This window comes from Portunus trituberculatus, chromosome 31 (assembly GCF_017591435.1).
Source record: "Portunus trituberculatus isolate SZX2019 chromosome 31, ASM1759143v1, whole genome shotgun sequence".
In the NCBI taxonomy this organism is placed as follows: Eukaryota; Metazoa; Arthropoda; class Malacostraca; order Decapoda; family Portunidae; genus Portunus; species Portunus trituberculatus.
The window spans coordinates 22,710,865-22,729,180 of record NC_059285.1 but is presented as its reverse complement, the minus strand read 5'-3'; the positions used below and the strand labels follow the sequence as shown (position 1 = coordinate 22,729,180).

The 18,316-nt window shown below is 39.5% G+C and overlaps 1 protein-coding gene across 12 annotated transcripts in view; it reads left to right on the top strand.

The window, feature by feature from the left end:
• LOC123511333 (pentatricopeptide repeat-containing protein 1, mitochondrial-like) overlaps window positions 1-18,316 on the top strand; it is a 358,287-nt gene that overhangs the window by 193,647 nt on the left and 146,324 nt on the right. For all 12 annotated transcript variants that reach the window (XR_006676760.1, XR_006676759.1, XR_006676758.1 and 9 more), the window contains 2 exons: window positions 281-429; window positions 13,737-14,131. Coding sequence is in view for 8 of the 12 variants with exons in the window: in XM_045267133.1 (XP_045123068.1) it covers window positions 281-429; window positions 13,737-14,131 (544 nt within the window). In the remaining 4 variants the exon portion in view is untranslated. The remainder of the gene's footprint in view (window positions 1-280; window positions 430-13,736; window positions 14,132-18,316) is intronic.

The window sequence follows — 18,316 nt, the reverse complement described above, 5'->3', positions numbered from 1 at the left end:
GCATGTGTAAAAGTGTGTAGTATGGTGAATTTTACTGTGTGTGGGATTGAAATTTATGGGAATCTTTATTGCATGTGTGAAAGTGTGTGGTGTGCTGAGTTGTACTGTGTATGAAATTTAAAATAATGGCAACCTGTGATAAATCAAACCCATGTATAATTCCCTTTTAGCAATAATCATGAATGATTGAATCCATGAATATTGAGGAGTTATTACATTGTCTTTCTAGTAAAATATTTTACAAAAGAAATAATTTTTATCTCTTTTTCTGACTTTGTAGCATTTGGTTGGTGTGGAGACATGGGCACAGCGTTCCAAGTGGTAGATGAAATGATTCAAGATGGAATAATGGTGACAACTGAGACAATGAGTTTCCTCCTGCAGGCATGTATTACCAACAAGGAAGCTGGCTTTTGGCATGCTATGAAGGTGAGGGTTGTGAGAGGGAAGGGGAAGTAGTAGGGGACAGAATTTGTTGTCCACAAAAAAAATTGATGCTGTGTTTTTGGAATCAAGTACAGTGGTACCTTGAGATATGAGTTTTTTTAGATAAGACCTATGATTTGGTGATTTTTTTATTTTGAGATATGAGCAAAATTTCGAAATACAAGTCATAGTTGGTGGCAAGGTGCATCGGTCCAGCCTCAGCTGAGCTAGTATCTACATGTTTCCTGTGGATCTCATGCACTGTGATTGTTCTATCATCATTTTCACACTATTTACTGACCTTTTTTTGTCTAAAGAAAATGCAGTTTTAATTTATATTTAATGATTACATGTGAATGATGCCTGCATCCTTTCTTCTTTCACTCCCTCCTCCTCCTCCTCCTCCTCCTCCTCCTCCTCCTCCTCCTCCTCCTCCTCCTCCTCCTCCTCCTCCTCCTCCACTTACCACCATTAGCCAAAAACCTGTGTCTCCAAGGTAAGAACACTAAATAAACTTTTGCTGTTATTTTATATATTTTCATGTATTGATAAAGTATGCATGTGTGTACAACTGAAAAGGCAAAACAAATTTCTTCTATCTCTGCCTTCCTCCCCACCAATGCTTATCATGGGGGAGGGGGGAACAATGTAAATGAATCTCCTCTGCGGCTACGGCATTGCAGCCTCTATTTTCTCTCTCTCTCTCTCTCTCTCTCTCTCTCTCTCTCTCTCTCTCTCTCTCTCTCTCTCTCTCTCTCTCTCTCTCTCTCTCTCTCTTTTACTTAAAACTTCATTTATTTAATAAATAATGTTTACAGGATCGCCAACAAGTTCTGTGATTATTAGAGCACCCAGTCTTCTGTGAGTGGCTATATTTGTACACTCCAGCTGATTGACAGTCTCAAAGGAGGGTTGAGAATGAGGTAGGATAACGTCCTGTGGAATGCACAGTCCTAGATAAATATTCTTTATAAGAGTAGTATATCTACAAGTGTTATGTTTTATTAAGTTTCTGTGCAATGATTATTATTTATAAATACCTTTTTCTTACATGAAAGCAAAAAAAAAAAATAAATAAATAGGGGTGCTCTTATTGGGGAGGTTGGAACAGATTAATGGCATTTCAATGGGAAAAATTATTTTCAGATACAAGTTCCATCATGGAATGAATTAGATTTGTATATCAAGGTACCACTGTATAGGCATACTATGGTTTAATGTTTTCAGCCATGCATAATGTACAATTTAGTTCTGCAGTATCTAGTTAACTGGGCATGATAAGTGACTCAATTATAAATGTACTCTATCAAAGAGGACGTAAAGCTGGTGTGTACTTGTTCCTCTTTGTTTCTTTTGCATGCTAATATTTCCCTCATTGTAGATATTTCATCCTACTTAGAACAAAAACATCCAGTGAATACTTATATTACATATAGAGGATCATGATATTGACTTTGACAAAAAAAGAGATTTCCAGTGAAAGTAAAAAGGTACATGATATGGCATAATTAAGATGGTTCTGTGAATATAAAAGAAAAGAATTGAAGGAAATATCTTAGCCTTTATGGAGCAGCAGTTTCTTATCTATAATAAAAATTGTAGGGCAGTACACTAAACCCTCGAAACAATGGACAAATGCGTGCACGACCCTGTCCGTAGATTGCAAAAGTACGTAAAAAAACTATAAAATGTACGTAAAATACGTAAAGTTTTCTAATTTTCGTATTAGTTCAAGCTTAGCAGCCACTGGAAGAGCCTTTCGATTACGCTTTACTGGTTTACTAGATTTAGGAGGCATTTTGGATAGGTTAAGCACTCGTGGGAAGGGTACAAATGCATAAAAAAGCCGTGGTAAGCACTGGACCATGTTCGCTGTTGGTTGAAAACGCTCGGACTGAAGATTAAACATGGCGGCCAACAGCTGATGGTGCAACCGACTCGCCACCTACCCGACAATAATTTGCCGAGAACGGACAATCGCGCGCATTCTAATGTTCGTCCGTAGATTAAACCAGACTCCAGAATTTGTCCGTAGTTTCCGAAATCTGTTGATGGGAGGTCCATTGTTTCGAGGGTTGAGTGTATAGGCAAATATTCATCTTGAACCTCAGCTCCATCCAACTGTAGCTGGCAGCAAATGAAAATAATAGTGTAGTTTGTAAAAGTTTCAGGAATGAGATAAAAACTATCATATCATTTATTTCTTATGCAAAAAGAAAAAAGTGGCAGATCTATGTAAAACAAATATTTAGAATTAGTTCAGATAAACATACCCTTTAACTTGACAGAAAATTTTATCATAATTGGATACCGATTTTCTTTGATATACATTTATAATTGATTACTGAGTATCCAATGATTAAGCGAATGAATAAAAAAAATAGTGATGCATTCCAAGACCTTTATATGTGCTGCCTAAAACACCCTCAAAATTGTGAAATATCAAATGTAAATACAGTTTTTGTCTACAGTAATAAAACACATGTGACATAAATAAAGTAAACAAAAAAATAAAGCAATAAAATTAAGATGAATTTAAATAATTTTTGTACTTTAGCTCCCACTGTAGTGTTGTGTATCTTTATATACCATATATTATAGTTCTCTCAATATTTCTTCATATGAAAGATTGCTTAGTCTTTTTAGTATTTTTGTTGATGCTCTCTGTTTTGTTTCTATTTTTCTAATTTTGTTATTCAGTTATAATGAATCACTACATATTCTAGTCCTGATCTTATTATTGATGTCATTAATTTTTTATCATATCTTCATCCAGGTATGTGAAGGCTATTCTTATATTTCTGAGCAATTAACATATATCTCCAGTTATTTTGTTTATTTGTTTCTCTGCTGATAACATATCTATTATAATTATTCCTAGATCTTTCTCTTCTGTTGATTTTTTTTTTGTTTCATTGGCTAACATGTAATTTCCTCTAATTCCTCATCAGCTATGTGGTCCAACAGCGTGACATCATGCATGACTTATGGAGTGTTGATACCAGAACTTAATAGACACTTCCAGAGTTTAGACATGTGGCCGTTCGTTGGCGGCTACTTGATGGAATTGGTGTTTGTTGTGGTGTGTTTCTACACAGTAGGTCTCTAGAGTTGCTGTATCTGCACTGTGGCCACTTAATGGGGTGGAGAGGACATAGCAGGTTTTTGATTGTGTATTTCTGTTCAGTGAGACATGCACAGAACTTAATAGTACAGTGTGCAAAGACAATTAGTGTGGTGTCATCTACAAGGTGATCATTTGGTTGCAGGCGTCTGCTAAATCCCTCTCCAGGATGGTATGTATTATTGGAATTTACTTTTATTTTCCCTTTAGATATACATATGTCCCATTTTGTGTCTTTAATGACATAGCCATCAATCAAACGTCCCTTGCTCAGAGGGCAATATTTACCTGGTCATCAGCTGTTTTCATGATGGTGAGCGAGCGACTTAGACATTCTTCTACAGGTCCAACTATGACAGGACCAGCCACCTAGCAAGGTTGTGCTTTTCACCCAGTAATGGAGATGATCTTCCTCCCTATGATTATGTCCCTTCTCGGCCTGTAGAGCAGGAGGATAGTTTCTACACTTCAGTGGTGAACAGTATTTTACCAATCTTAGTTACAGTTTTGCTTAAGGAGAAGGTGAGCAAGTGAGGGACAGTGACACTAGTGGTGAAAGGGAGGCTGATGTGGATAATGTAATCCACCTATGGGTTGTCACATGGTGCACCCAACTAAGCTCTCTTCAGGCTTTACATGTTGCTAATCTTGATCTTATTGCTACAGGTGGCTCATATTTGCTCCAGAGTCAGTTGCTTCCCAAATTAATGTGGGATCATCTACTAGTTCAGCAGGGATTTTCTGTTTTCCTCTACCTGCAGACTAACACACAAATTTGTTGGTTGTAACTAGGAGCAGCTTCTGATGCTAATGATGCTAATGACCCTGAGTTAAATAGGTTTTGACCAAGGACACCAGGACTTATTTAAACATTGTTCCTGATGATAAGTGATTCAGATTGATGAATTAAGGGTTCCAGCTCCTCTCTCAGTCCATTAGAGTTGCAGGTTGGAGAGCAAGTTAGCTCTGACTACTTCTTAAGTAGGAAAGGCACTCATTTATTTTTATGAGATTTGTGAAATCCCATGCCAATGATGTTAGCCTATGAGATATCATTGATGACCTTTGCATGTTATTGCCAGCTTTTTAATTGCTTGACTCAGATGAGAAGTGATCTCATTACTGGGGGCCAGGTTTCAGGAGAGTGGAGGCAATGGATGAGGTCTCTATAATGCAAAGCAAGTTACCTGTTGCCAGTGTTCGTCTTGCTCATTCCCCAGTATCAAGGTCTAAGTTGATATCTGTCCTTGGTTAACACCCCAGAGATTTTTTGAGGGCATGAGTTTAAGTGTTGTCTTGTTTTCTGGGGAAATTATCTAGCACTTGTATCCCATGACAGGGACAAAACCAGAGGAGTGAGAGGAGCATCACAAATCCTCCCATGAAAAAGGTCCAAAGACCCAGATACCCTACAGAGGACAATACATAGAACAGTATATGTAAGGAACCCTAAATGACATTTTTATAACTAAAATGTGTTTCTTCACTTACCTGTTCCTTCTACTATAAGCAATAAATGCATTGTCTCCTTGTGTCTGTCAGTGACTAAAAAAAATCAACCCCTCCTGCACATATCGATGCACTTTTTTCCTATTCCTCCCTGCAGTAGCCATCTTCAGACCCCACTTCCCTGACCATGAGAAAAAAAGCTCAGAAGAAAAGCATTGCATGGGGAGGAAGGGCAGGACTGTGTGTAGAAGGAACAGGTAAGTGAAAAAATACATTTTAGTTATAAAAATGTCATTTATTTCACATAAGACCTGTTCCTTCTACTATAGGCAGATTCCCACATTTAGGCGATGGGACAATGCGTGAAAACATCCACAAGTATCCGTGACTCTTACCAGGCATGTGTGGAATTCATGCAGGGAAGAACGCTAGGTTGTGCCATTGTAGCGTCTCCCAATAGATTTATACCATGACCCTCAAGCTTGTTCGGAGTGTAGGAGGGTGTGACACAAAGTAGCAGACGTTAAGGGACGATCCTGCCAGCCGCAACGATGGGTCCCAGGGAGAAGATCCCATCCTGAACCCTGTGGACTGCCTTAAGGTAGTGAGTGGCAAAAACGGACTGTGTTCACCAGCAGGCCACTGCCATTATGTCAGCCACTGCCTTATTAATGGACCACAGTAGTGACGTTGCCACACTCTGTACATCATATGCTCTTACGTTGAGTATAGGTTCCAGATGATCAGGGAAATCCTCATGAGCAGCCAGTATCAACTGCTGGAGGAAGTAAGAGATGGCCATCTTGGAGAGAGGGCGAATGGGGTTCCGGACCAAGAGGAAAAGGTGCCAAGGCCTAGATGGGGACCATGTCCTGTGAAGGTACCACTGCAGAGCACAAACAGGACAGAGGAGCCGTTCGTCGTCATTGGAGCAGACAGCCTCTGAAAGACTAGTCAGAACAAACTCCCGGGGAAGTGGATTAGATGGAGTCTTGATCTTGGCCACAAAGTCAGGAAGATAAGACAGCACCATGTCATGACCCTGAACTGCAACCTGAGTGGAGAGAGCCTGAATCTCCCTAACTCTCTTGGCCGTTGCCAGAGCCAGGGTCAAGAACTGGAGAGGACTAGTCTAACGGCTCAAAGGGAGTGCCGACAAGGTACCATAAGACAATGTCCACATTCCATGGGGGTACTGTGGGCATTGGCCTGTGTACCCTCTCCCCACAAGTGCGAATGACCTCCTGAGCAACCCAGCAATCTCTGTCTCCTTCCGACTGTTGGCACAAATGGAGAAATTGTGTGGCTCTGTGGCTGACATTGCCTCTTGGACAGACCAGGTTTTGGCTAAATGAGCTGGTGCTGCTTCTAGAGCAGAGCAGGGTGTTTTGGAATTTTTGTTGGTACTGGCCAAGGCTAATAAGGACATTCTTTGTCATGCTGAGGAGCTACGTTGTAGACTCCTTATGTTACAGAGGCAAGTTGTAGTAGATTCATTGTCTCGTATTTTTGTGACAGGGAGAAGCACCAGCTCCTTTATTCTCCCTTTACTGACATTCTATTTGACCTAGCTGTGGTGGCCAGGGTACAGGACAATGAGCACTTGGCTTCTCAGCAATGTGCACTCTCTTCTGTGGTACAAGGGTTGGCCTCTTCTTTTCAGGGTTCAGTCTCGGCATCCCTTGGGAGCAAGGTAAAAAGGGAGACGAGTAAGGTGTCATTTCTTCTTGCCTCTTCATCAGTTCCAGTCCCAAGACCCTCCTCTACAGGGGGTCCTTTTGGGCCAGGGGTTCTTGCAGCAGATGATCCCATGGCTGGGGTAAATCTGGCTAGGGAAGCAGTTTCCTCTCCTGTGCCTGTGGGCACTTGCCTACAGTGGCACTGGAGAGAGTGGATGGAGGTTGGGGCAGGAGAGTGGGTAGTGAAGATTCTGCGTTATGGGTATGTTCTCCCCTTTTTGTGTCCTGCTCCTTTTTCTGCCGGACCCATACAGGTTGTGAGTTAAGCAGAGGGCTTGGATTGTCATGTGACCTTGGACTTAGTGGTGCAGGACATGTTGGACAAAGGGGCCATAAAGCTTGTGGTGGGCAAGCTTGAAGGCTTTTATACCCATTTGTTCCTCATACCCAAAGAAACGGGGTCGGAGACCTATGTTCGACGTCTTGACTTTGTACAAATTTTAGTGGTCAGCCCCTTCCGGGTGGAGATAGTGGTGTCAGTCTTGGAGTCCATGAATGTGGGGATTGGATGTTGTCTCTGGATATGAGGGATGTGTAGTTTCAAGTTGCAATCCAACCTTGCTTGGCAAGACAAGGTTTTTGAGTTCAGAGTTCTTGGTTTTGACTTTGTCACTGCCTAGCAGGTCTTTACCAAGGTGGCGGCTCCAGTGTTTTCATGGTCATGTTGACACAATATCTCCCTGTGCCATTACCTACATGATTGGCTGGTCACAGGGCCCACTCTCCAGGGGTGCATAGGTGCTATCCGGGCTGTTTTATGGCTGTATGCTCAGTTGGGTATCCAGATCAATCTGTCCAAATCAGACCTGGTACCCAGCCCAAGGAAGCAGTACCTGAGCATGGTGCTGGATTCAGTGAGGGCTCTGGATTTTCTGTCACTAGAATGGGTCAGCTGGTTTCTGTCAGTGGCACAGACTTTTCTAGAGGACAAAGCCTCTATGGTGTCTCTATGGAGGTTGCTCCTAGGTCATCTGGCTTCCCTGAAGAGGCTGGTCATGGGCAGTCGGGGACACTCTCAGCCCCTTCAGTAGTGCCTGAAGAAGTTGATAGCTGGAGGAATTGAGTTTTTGAGGCATTGAACTCTACTAAGTTTTCCCTGTCCCAATCAGAAATCTTAGAAAAATCAGAAGTCAGGCATTCTGTGGTGTCCCTGCATGATCTGTTGACTTCCTGAAGGGTTGGTTGTCTGTGAAAGGATGTGAAAAGATGTAGGATGGCATCATCAACATAAGAATGGATAGAGCAAGAATTTTGGTTAGCTAGGTCATTAGTGAAGGATATAAAGAGAGTGGGTGATAGGACAGAACCATGAGGAACACCATTCTTAATAGATTTAGGAGAAGAAAAGTGGCCATCTACCATGGCTGCATTAGAATGGTCGCAAAGGAAACTTGAGATAAAGTTGCAGAGAGAAGGATGGAAACTAGGAGGGCTGTTTTGAAATCAAAACTTTGTGCCAGACTCTGTCAAAAGATTTTGATATGTCTAATGCAATAGCAAAAGTTTTACCAAAATCTGTAAAAGAGGATGATCAAGATTCAGTAAGGAACGCCAGAAGATCACCAGTAAAAAGATCTTGATGGAAGCCATACTGACGATCAGATAGAAGATTGTGATGTGACATGTTTAAGAATCTTCCTATTGAGGATAGATTCAAAGACTTTAGACAAGCAAGAGATTAAAGCTATAGGACGGTAGTTTGAGGGATTAGAACAGTCATTCTTTTTAGGAACAGGCTGAATGTAGGCAAACTTCCAGCAAGAAAGAAAGGTAGAATTCGATAGGCATAGTTGAAAGAGTTTGGCCAGGCAAGGTGTAAGCATGGAAGCTCAGTTTTTGAGAACGATAGGAGGGATAAGCCCAGAATCATCCAAGGTGGAATTCTTAGCAAAGGTTTGAGAGAAGAGTTCAGCTTTAGAAACAGATGAGATGGCAGTGGCACCATCAGGATGAAATAAAGGGTATGGATTTTTTTTCCCTTCAGCCCAAAAATCAAGATATATTTCCTCTTATTCACTGTATCCTTCTCTAGGTCTTCTTTCTTCTTCATTACTTGTATAACAATGTCTTTTGTCTTTCCCTCAATTTTTTTTCTTACTACCTCTGAAAATTTAACTTTTTCTTCTTCCCATTCCTGTTTCCAGGCATTTCATAATTTTTCCAATTTGCTTTCACCTATTACATTCTCTACTTTATCCTCCCCATTCTATGCTTTTATCTGTAGGCTCCTTAAGGAGTCTTCATAAACGTAACATGTAGCCTTTAGTATGTTGTTTTGTTTCTTTATATCTTGCATCTCCTTCATCGCTTGATTTATATCTCTTACTTTCTCACATTCTTCTAATCTCACTTTTAGTTCAGTGTTTTCTTTAACTTATCTTGTTTTTTCATCATACTTGACATCACTTCTTGTATCTCATTTCCCTTTCCATGTTTATCTGCCTCCTCATATTACCTCTTTCCTCTCTAAATCCAGAAAAATCCTTGTCTGTGTTATTATCACTGTTTCTTCAGGGCAACTGGTGTTTCGATAAACCTTTGGTTTTCAAAACATTGTGATTATTCTAATCCCATACGTCTGGTAATGCCACCTATCTCAGCCTCTTCCTCCATTTTCTGCTCTATATGGCACCCAAATTTTGTTTATTTTGGAGACAGGAGAACCCTTTGGCCCCTTCTCCACCCCCCTGTACATACGGTCTAGGTCAGATTCCAATGCCTGTTGGAGTGTGTTCCCCTGGGAGCTGCTTGTGTATCTCCTGTCAGTACAGTAATACTCCGCTTAACGAACGTTCATCTAACGAATTTCTGGTTTAACGTACTATATAAAGTTAGACCAAAAAGTCTGCATAACGTACAACCACATCCGTTTTAGTGAATTTTCTGGGTTTGAATTTGCTGGGTGAGGGACCGAGCGCAGTAGCTTCGCTGTGATTGGCTGGCTCCCTGCCTCTGTCTCTAGCACTCCTGGAGCTGGATCCAAGATTCTTTAACAACATCAGAGCAACCACCTGCAGCAAAATGGCATCCATGAACGCTTGGAATGACGGTGACAAGGTTGCTATCAGGTTGTTCTGAGATTGCTGGGAACACCACCTCTCGAGGTGGTGTTACTACCTTATATATGCATTTATGTTCACAAAACAACATTTCCATTAGCTTTTTACAAACCTTGCCCCCAAGAAAGAATTGTTTTGTAATGCATAAAGTGAAATCTTACATGGAATACCAAAAAATAAAACAAAGGTGAGATCAGCCACAGATGAAGCGGGAGACTCGCGGCCACTCGGCCGCTTCTTCTTCTTCTTGTGACCCTTTTGCTTGCATGTTACTTTCATCATGATGTTTATGTTTTCACTCCTCTATTGCCTGCTATAATGAATATCATATCTTAGTATTCATATACGCTCATGCCATGAGGATAACCTCGACTCCGTGGCACTGAGTGATAGTGAATTACGGTAAAAAGCCCTCTTATCCGGCATCAATGGGACTGCCGACATGCCGCATACCAGAAGTTGCCGCATACTGGAATAGAAGTGAAATTATGTCCACAATCACCACCCTACACTCACGCATCTTACCATAACAAAGATCAGCTGATCGCTGTGCCATGCTTCGCCACCCGCTGCCACCTCACACTCACCAACACACAATACTAACATTCTCTTTAATATTTTCCTCTTATAAATAAGTTGATGGGTTACAAAAATAAAGTATACGTGACGAACCTTGAACCTGTGGAGCCAGCCATCAGAGAAGTGGCATGCCCCTTCCTCGCCCATCTTTTTAGCTAAATCACGCCCTTTCTCTTGTAACATTGGGCCTGTAATTGTGACTCCTTCTGATCTTTTCAAGCTGAACCACTCGTATAACACTTTGTCCATCATTTCACCACGATGATACTGCAGTGTGTGATGATTTTCCACTGCCTTTGGGGTGTCGGTGGCTTTCATATAATCGGGCAACTTTTTCGTTTGGTATTTAATGTCATAAATAGTTGATGAACCCACACCGTATTCCGCCATTAGTTTCTGTCTGCTTTCACCTCTCTCTAATTGTCGACAAATGTCTACATTCTGCTTAAGTGTAAGCACAACACGCTTCCTCTTTTCTACAGTTTTAGGCATGATGAAGGTGTCAGGTGATAAACAGTGCACACGTGGGACTGAGTCACTGAGTGAACACAGTGCAGTGGGCCGTGGGTGGCGCGAAGCAGTGTGCTTTGGTGGCGAGGGGACAAAGTATGCCTCGCGCGGGAATTTTAATCGATTTTATGAGTACACATATTGATTTTTTATTGATTTTAAGGCTCAGGGAAAAATGTGGCGGATACTCGAATGCCGGATAAGAGGGACTTTACTGTACTAATGAAATACCGTGGTATTTCATTAATAATTCACTATCACTCAGTGCCACGGAGTCGAGGTTATCCTCATGGCATGAGCGTATATGAATACTAAGATATGATATCCATTATAGCAGGCAATAGAGGAGTGGAAACAAATATCATGGGGAAAGACAACACGCCAAGCTAAAAGGGTCACAAGAAGAAGAAGAAGCGGCCGAGTCACCGCGAGTCTCCCGCTTCGTCTGTGGCTGATCTCATCTCTGCTTTATTTTTTGGTATTCCATGTAAGATTTCACTTTATGCAATACAAAACAATCCCTTCTTGGGGGCAAGGTTTGTAAAAAGTTAATAGAAATGTTGTTTTGTGAACATAAATGCGAGAATGTGAGAGAATTTGTACTTAGCTCCTCTAATTTCCAATGACTCATATGACATCATAAAAGTAGTGGTACACAGGTAGCCCAATATGCTGCCAAACGTATATATAATTTTCTTTTTTAACCCGTGTGGTATGTTGGGGACCAGCCCAGAATGCATCCCCCCCCTATTTTCATTTTTTCCTATGGGAAAATTACGTCCGCTTAACGAATTTTCACTCTACAAACAGCTTTGACACCCCCTATCCTGTTCGTTAAGCAGAGTATTACTGTACCATATAAGGAGGACTTACTGTATATTAAGAATAATAATGGCCCTAAACCTGAATCCTGTGGCACCCCACTGATTACTTGACCCCACTCAGAATTTGATCCATTAATTACTACCCTCTGTCACCTATCACCTAACCAAGCTTTAATTCAGGCTAATATTCTACCATCTATCCCATGTGCTCTAACTTTTTTTAAGTCTCTGGTGAGGTACCTTGTCAAAGGCTTTGCTGAAATCTAAGTATAGAGTGTTATAATTATCACCCTTCGTAAGGCCATGCCGTATTTGATATATCAAGCTGTGTTTGTTTTGGTGTTCCCTAATGTTTTACGCTATTATTGATTCCATTAATTTAGCCACAATTGAAGGTAAGCTGACAGGCCTATAATAAAATGTTAGGGTTTTATCTCCCTTCTTAATATAGGAACAACATAAGCTTCTCTCCACATAATTGGTACCTCACCAGACTCCAGTGGCATCCTAAAAAGTGCTTACTGATGACCTCCTTGCACTCCTTAATTTTCCTTAGGTATATTTTGTTGAGTCCTGGTGATTTGAATTTCTTTAATCTATCTATCTCCCATTCAACTATTTCCTTAGATACATAGATATCTGTCAGCTTTTCATTTAATGTACAGTAAACCTCTGATTATCCGAAAGCGGATTATCCGAAAAACAGGATTACCTGAAATCGATTTGGATAATGCAATTAAGATTTATTTATTTTTTCTATACTAAAACGTTCTAGAACATTAAAAACATGAAAATAAATAATAATAACTACATATATATTATTAACACATTAAAACTATCCCATGAACTTTGTTTAGTTTCTCCATATTTGACGTTTGTAATTTGGCAAATATGCATTATGACTGATTGGCATCCCTAGGTAACTTTTTTTAGTCTACTCATGGTGAAATTATTCATTTTGTTCATGTTATTCTGTCGCTTCAGTTTGGCTTCTGTAATTCGGTTTTGTATATTCGGGCGTGGTCAGTAATTTGTCTTTGGTTCTTCATTTGATTTAAGGTGTAGGAGTACTTAGCACCCTTTTTTGTTTTCCTTCTGTCCTTTCATTTGTTAGCCTAATTTGTTTCATTATAGCTTGCCAAGGGGAACACTCTTAAACTAAAGACTCTTTTCATTACCGGGAAAAAACTTTTTGAAAGGTAAGCTATATTCTGATCTGATTTTCTTTTCTTTTCTTTTGCTTTTCAACTTAGTCTTCAACTACTTTAGCTAATTCTAATAACATTTAGAATAACATTTAAAATTAATAAGAACAATTAAAGTAAATATGTTTTAATCGTGCTTTGTTTAGTGTATCGTGTGTTTTTCTTTCATTGTTTACAATTGGCAGTTGGCAGTCACACCACTGTGTTTACACTCGCCAGCCACATTCTACAACCTGTGTTTCTTTCGCTTCTTTCATCATCACCATGCCGAAGGTGCCCAAAGAAACCCCGGTTTTGTAACAGTAGTTTTTATGATTTTTTTTTTACCTAAAAAAATTAGTATTATTTTAGGTAAAAAATAATAAATCTGGATAATCAGGGGTTTACTGTATATACAAGACAGTAACACCTCCTGGGCAGGTGGTGTTACCAACACCCTGCTTGCAACCCAGTTACCATGGCAATGATGTTCCAGTATATATTGATGGATACCATTTCATGGCCAGAAGTTGCTCTGTTCACTGTTAAGTTTCTTGGCTCTGGGCCCAGAGCATCTCAGTGTGTTCCCGCCAGAAGCGATGTGGGTGGGTGTGATGTCATCGAATCGAGTTAACCAGCGTTAAATCAAATAAATCTCGTTATTTAATCATACATCCTTAAATATCAAGTCATGTTAAATCAAAATCATGTTATTCAAACTCACTTTAATTGAAAGTTGACTGCCCAAAATGCACATGCAAAGTCCTTTTATTATTATTATTATTATTATTATTATTATTATTATTGTTATGAAAAGTTACCAGTTGTACTTTATTTTCCAGGTGTGGAGAAAAATGAGGGAGTTGAAGCTGCAGCCAAATATACATTCTTATAATCATCTAATGCATATCATGAAGGACTGTGGTGCTGGGGATCCCAAATTTATTATTGATTTGCTGAAGGAAAATGACCAGCTCAGCTTAGAAGACAAAACAAACCCATCCAAAAAGTATAAAGTCATCCCTGAAACACTGAATTTGAATGTTAAATCATTAAATTCTGAAAAGAATCTCAGAAAAATTCAAGAGGACAGTGTTGTGCATCATCTAGAAATTAATGATAGTAAAGAAAATATGAATGAGAATCTAAGCAAGAGTGTATTGCCCAATATTCTTGGCAAAAGGCTGACTAGTAGGGATGCTGTAGCTCTTGGTACTCTGGATCATCCATCAGACAGGTAGGTGCTTAATTTTTTTAGATCATTGTTGCTTTTCATTTTCATTATCAATATTATTATTGTTAAGATTATTATTATTATTATTATTATTATTATTATTATTATTATTATTATTATTATTATTATTATTACTATTATTATTATTATCATTAGGTATGAATGTTTGGTTCTTTCTCTGGGCCATCCTCTGTGAAATAGATTGATACTGTTATTATTTTCATTAATAATAATAATAATATTATTATTATTATTATTATTATTATTATTATTATTATTATTATTATTAATATTATTATTATTATAGTAAAAGTGTGAAACTTTGGAAGGCAGTGGAATATGAAAGTTTTGAAATATCAAATTTTCTGAAGTTTTATTGATGTACATTCTCAACTATCCTTTCATAAAGCTTTGACTATCTGACTTAGACCTGAATAGTAGATGTACAAGTAAATAATTCATCTATAGCATTCATATGGGAGTGCAAATGGGAGTGAGAGAGGGAAAAAAAAAAATTATAAAACTCCTACTGATGTTTTGGAGACTAAGGCTGTTGGTGGGGAGAAAAAATACTATATTTTTCTTGCACACATAAGGGTTTAGGGTAGCTGTATTAGTGTACAATATATGCATGAATGCAATATGGATGTACAGTGGTGCCTTGGAATATGAACTTAATCCATTCAAAATTTTGTTCTTACTCCAAAGCATCAAAATACATGTAATCTTATGGAAGAAATTATAATTTATTCTAAACCACCTCCCATGACCAAATAAATTTTATTTTTCACCTAATTTCTTACTTTTTGCATACTATTACTAAATACGTATACTACTACTATTATGCTATAACTATAAAAAATTGGAAAATAAAGCATGAAAGTAAGCAAAATGTAATATAATGAAAATTCAACTTGTGATCAGAAACAAGGGTCACCACATCATCCTCATGTGACTCTATCAAGCCAGCACCACACACTCTTATATAAGCCAATAAGTTTTTCTTTGATACACTATATTCATTATAGAAAATAAATCAGGGAAGTAAGCAAATTGTAATATGAAAATTCAACCTCTTCGCGGTCAGAAACAAGCGCCAACACATCCTCTTCAGCCGACTCCATCAAACCAGCACTATGCACTCTTATCTAAACCAATAACGAGATAAAAATAACGATTCCAATATTGTCATGCATCATAATATGTTTCTGAACTGCTTATTTATCCATGGAAATATATGTATATCTTATATCTCACCAAGAAATACATAAAAAATGATAAAATACAGCATACTGACATAAGTGCTCTCACCATCCTCATGCTTCTTTGATACACTATATTCATCCACACCTACACAAACATATCCTTGTAAAAGCTGATACATGATTGGCTAAGTGTCCACCATCTTGAAAACAATGGGCCAATGACAGGCCTCGATATATGATAGATAGCCTCAAGCATAAACGAACTGTGCAGCATAAAGGAGCGCGGCTTCTGAAAAGCGCCACGATCATGCCTGACGGGCTCTAACACAAGAATCATGATCATGCCTGACGGGCTATAAGGGTTAAAGCTTTTAATTCATGAGCTGGATACTCTCTCTTCCCCTCAGATCTTCTAGAATCTTCCATACAGCTGTCTGTATGTCTCATGACCACGTGTGGTGCTATGCTAGGCAATGATTTTAATAACTAAAAAAACTTAATATTATTATCCCCAACTCTACAAAATAACAACCAAACAACTGCAAACAACACTCCTGAGGCACTGGGGCAGCGTGGTGCCCCAGCATGCAGTCAGCTGATCACACAGTGCTGCGTGCAATCAGTTGACCGCTTTTGTTTTTGTTCGCACTCCAAAGCAAAGTTTGTCCTCCAATGCAAAAAAACATGTTTTTTTTTTTCGTAATCCAAGTTATTCGTACTCAAAAGTGTTCGTACTCCAAGGTACGTCTGTATAAATAAGTATAGAACGAAAGGATTAGCAATAATAATGACACTGACAAATATTTTTGGGGAAGAGGGAGAGTGGGGAGAAGACTATTTTAGACCATTATACTGGTATTCCCCATTATACAATTCGCCGTTATATGATGTTCCACTTTCTAATATTCTGTTTTTACAAACCTAATTCAAATATGCAATCATGGTGGCGTAGTGGATAAGGTGGTGAGCATGGGATTGGGCAGACATCCACGCATAGGTTCAAATCCCACCACATACCACTTTGAAGATATGCCATTTGTCGAGTGGTTTAAAGTTACCTACATGTCACCAAGATACCCAGGTTCTAGGTGGTTACACCAAAGATGCACTTGGGTGGTGATATGAGCCCTAATATGGGTACCACTATAAATAAAATTGCCTGCATCATTAATGGGCAGAAGCTGAACAATGCTTCCCACATGTACTCTTCAAGTACAGGCACCATAGGCCATTACATTAAAAAAAAATGGTTTTGCTTTCATGATATCCCAAGTACACACTCATTCACTCTCCACACAACTACAGTGAACCATAATGTTTTTTCCATGGTTCAGTTATCACTCTTTTATCTATACATAATTTGTCATTGAAACTAAAGTATATTTAAATGTTAAGGTAGAAAATCCCACTTTATCATGAAAAGAACTGGCCATTTTTTTCCCTTTTTACCTTCAGACCATGGCCAGGATTCAAGCCCATGTGCTTGGTGACCACATGGTCCCCAAAACACACATGGTCCTACTGCACCATGGCGACCATATTTACTTGTGTAATACAACTAAATGTGTACATACATAGCCTTGCTCATTAAAGCCTAAGTAAAATTTTAAAGACAACAGTAACGGCTATATACCAAGCCAAAATTGAGGCAGACACTGCCATGAGCTTGCCAAGTCAACTGTGTAAACAATAGATTTTAAAGTAAAAACTTTTTTTGTGAATATACTTACCCATATGTAATTACATATGCCTATATGCCATTATTCCCACACTCAGCACAGAAAATCAACCAGCACCTCTATATAGAGATCGTACCTATAGAAGTTCCACGTCACCTCCGTGCACATGCGCACCGGGAACCACCAGCCCAGCTGGCCAACCATACCTCAGATCCTTTCTGCCAAAATTGACAGAAACACAGAGGGGAGGGAGGAAGGGAACCTCTTACTATGTAATTGCATTTTTTTTTTTTTTTTTTTTTTTTTTTTTTTTTTTTTTTACGTAAGGAAGAGGGCCAGCCAAGGGCAAAAAAAAGAGAGTTAGAAAAAGGCCCACTTAAGCGCTGGCTCTCCAAAGACTTCAAAATGTGCCAAAACCGTCAGCCAGAATTAGGGGAGCAAATGCCTCGATACCTCCCTCTTAAAAGAAGACAAGTTATAGGAATTCAGAAATACAGATGCAGGAAGGGCATTCCAGAGTTTACCAGTGAAAGGGATGAATGATTGAGCGTACTGGTTAACTCTTGCATTAGAGAGTTGGACAGAATAGGGATGAGAGGAAGAAGAAAGCCTTGTGCAGCGTGGCCGCAGGAGAAGGGGAGGCATGAAGTTAGCAAGATCAGTAGAACAGTTACAATGAAAATAGCGATAAAATATAGAAAGGGATGCAACATTTCGGCGGTGAGAAAGAGACTGAAGACAGTTAGTCAAAGGGGGGGAGTTGATGAGATGAAGAGCTTTCGATTCCACCCTATCAAGCAAAGCTGTGTGACTGGAACCCCCCCAAACATGCGAAGAGTACTCCATACAGGGACGGATAAGGCCCTTATACAGAGTAAGCAGTTAGAGGGGCAAGAAAAACTATCAGAGATGCCTCAGAACACCTAATTTCATAGAAGCTGTTTTAGCAAGAGATGAGATGTGAAGTTTCCAGTTAAGATTATGAGCAAAGGACAGACCGAGGATATTCATTGTGGAAGAGGGAGACAGTTGAGTGTCATTGAAGAAGAGGGGATAGTTGTCTGGAAGGTTGTGTCGAGTTGATAGATGGAGGAATTGAGTTTTTGAGGCATTGAAAACTACTAGATTTTCTCTTCCCCAATCGGAAATCTTAGAAAGATTGGAAGTCAGGCGTTCCGTGGCGTCCCCACGTGATCTGTTGATTTCCTGAAGGGTTGGACGTCTCTGAAAGAACGTGGAGAGATGTAGGGTGGTATCATCAGCGTAGGAGTGGATAGGGCAAGAAGTTTGGTTAAGAAGGTGTT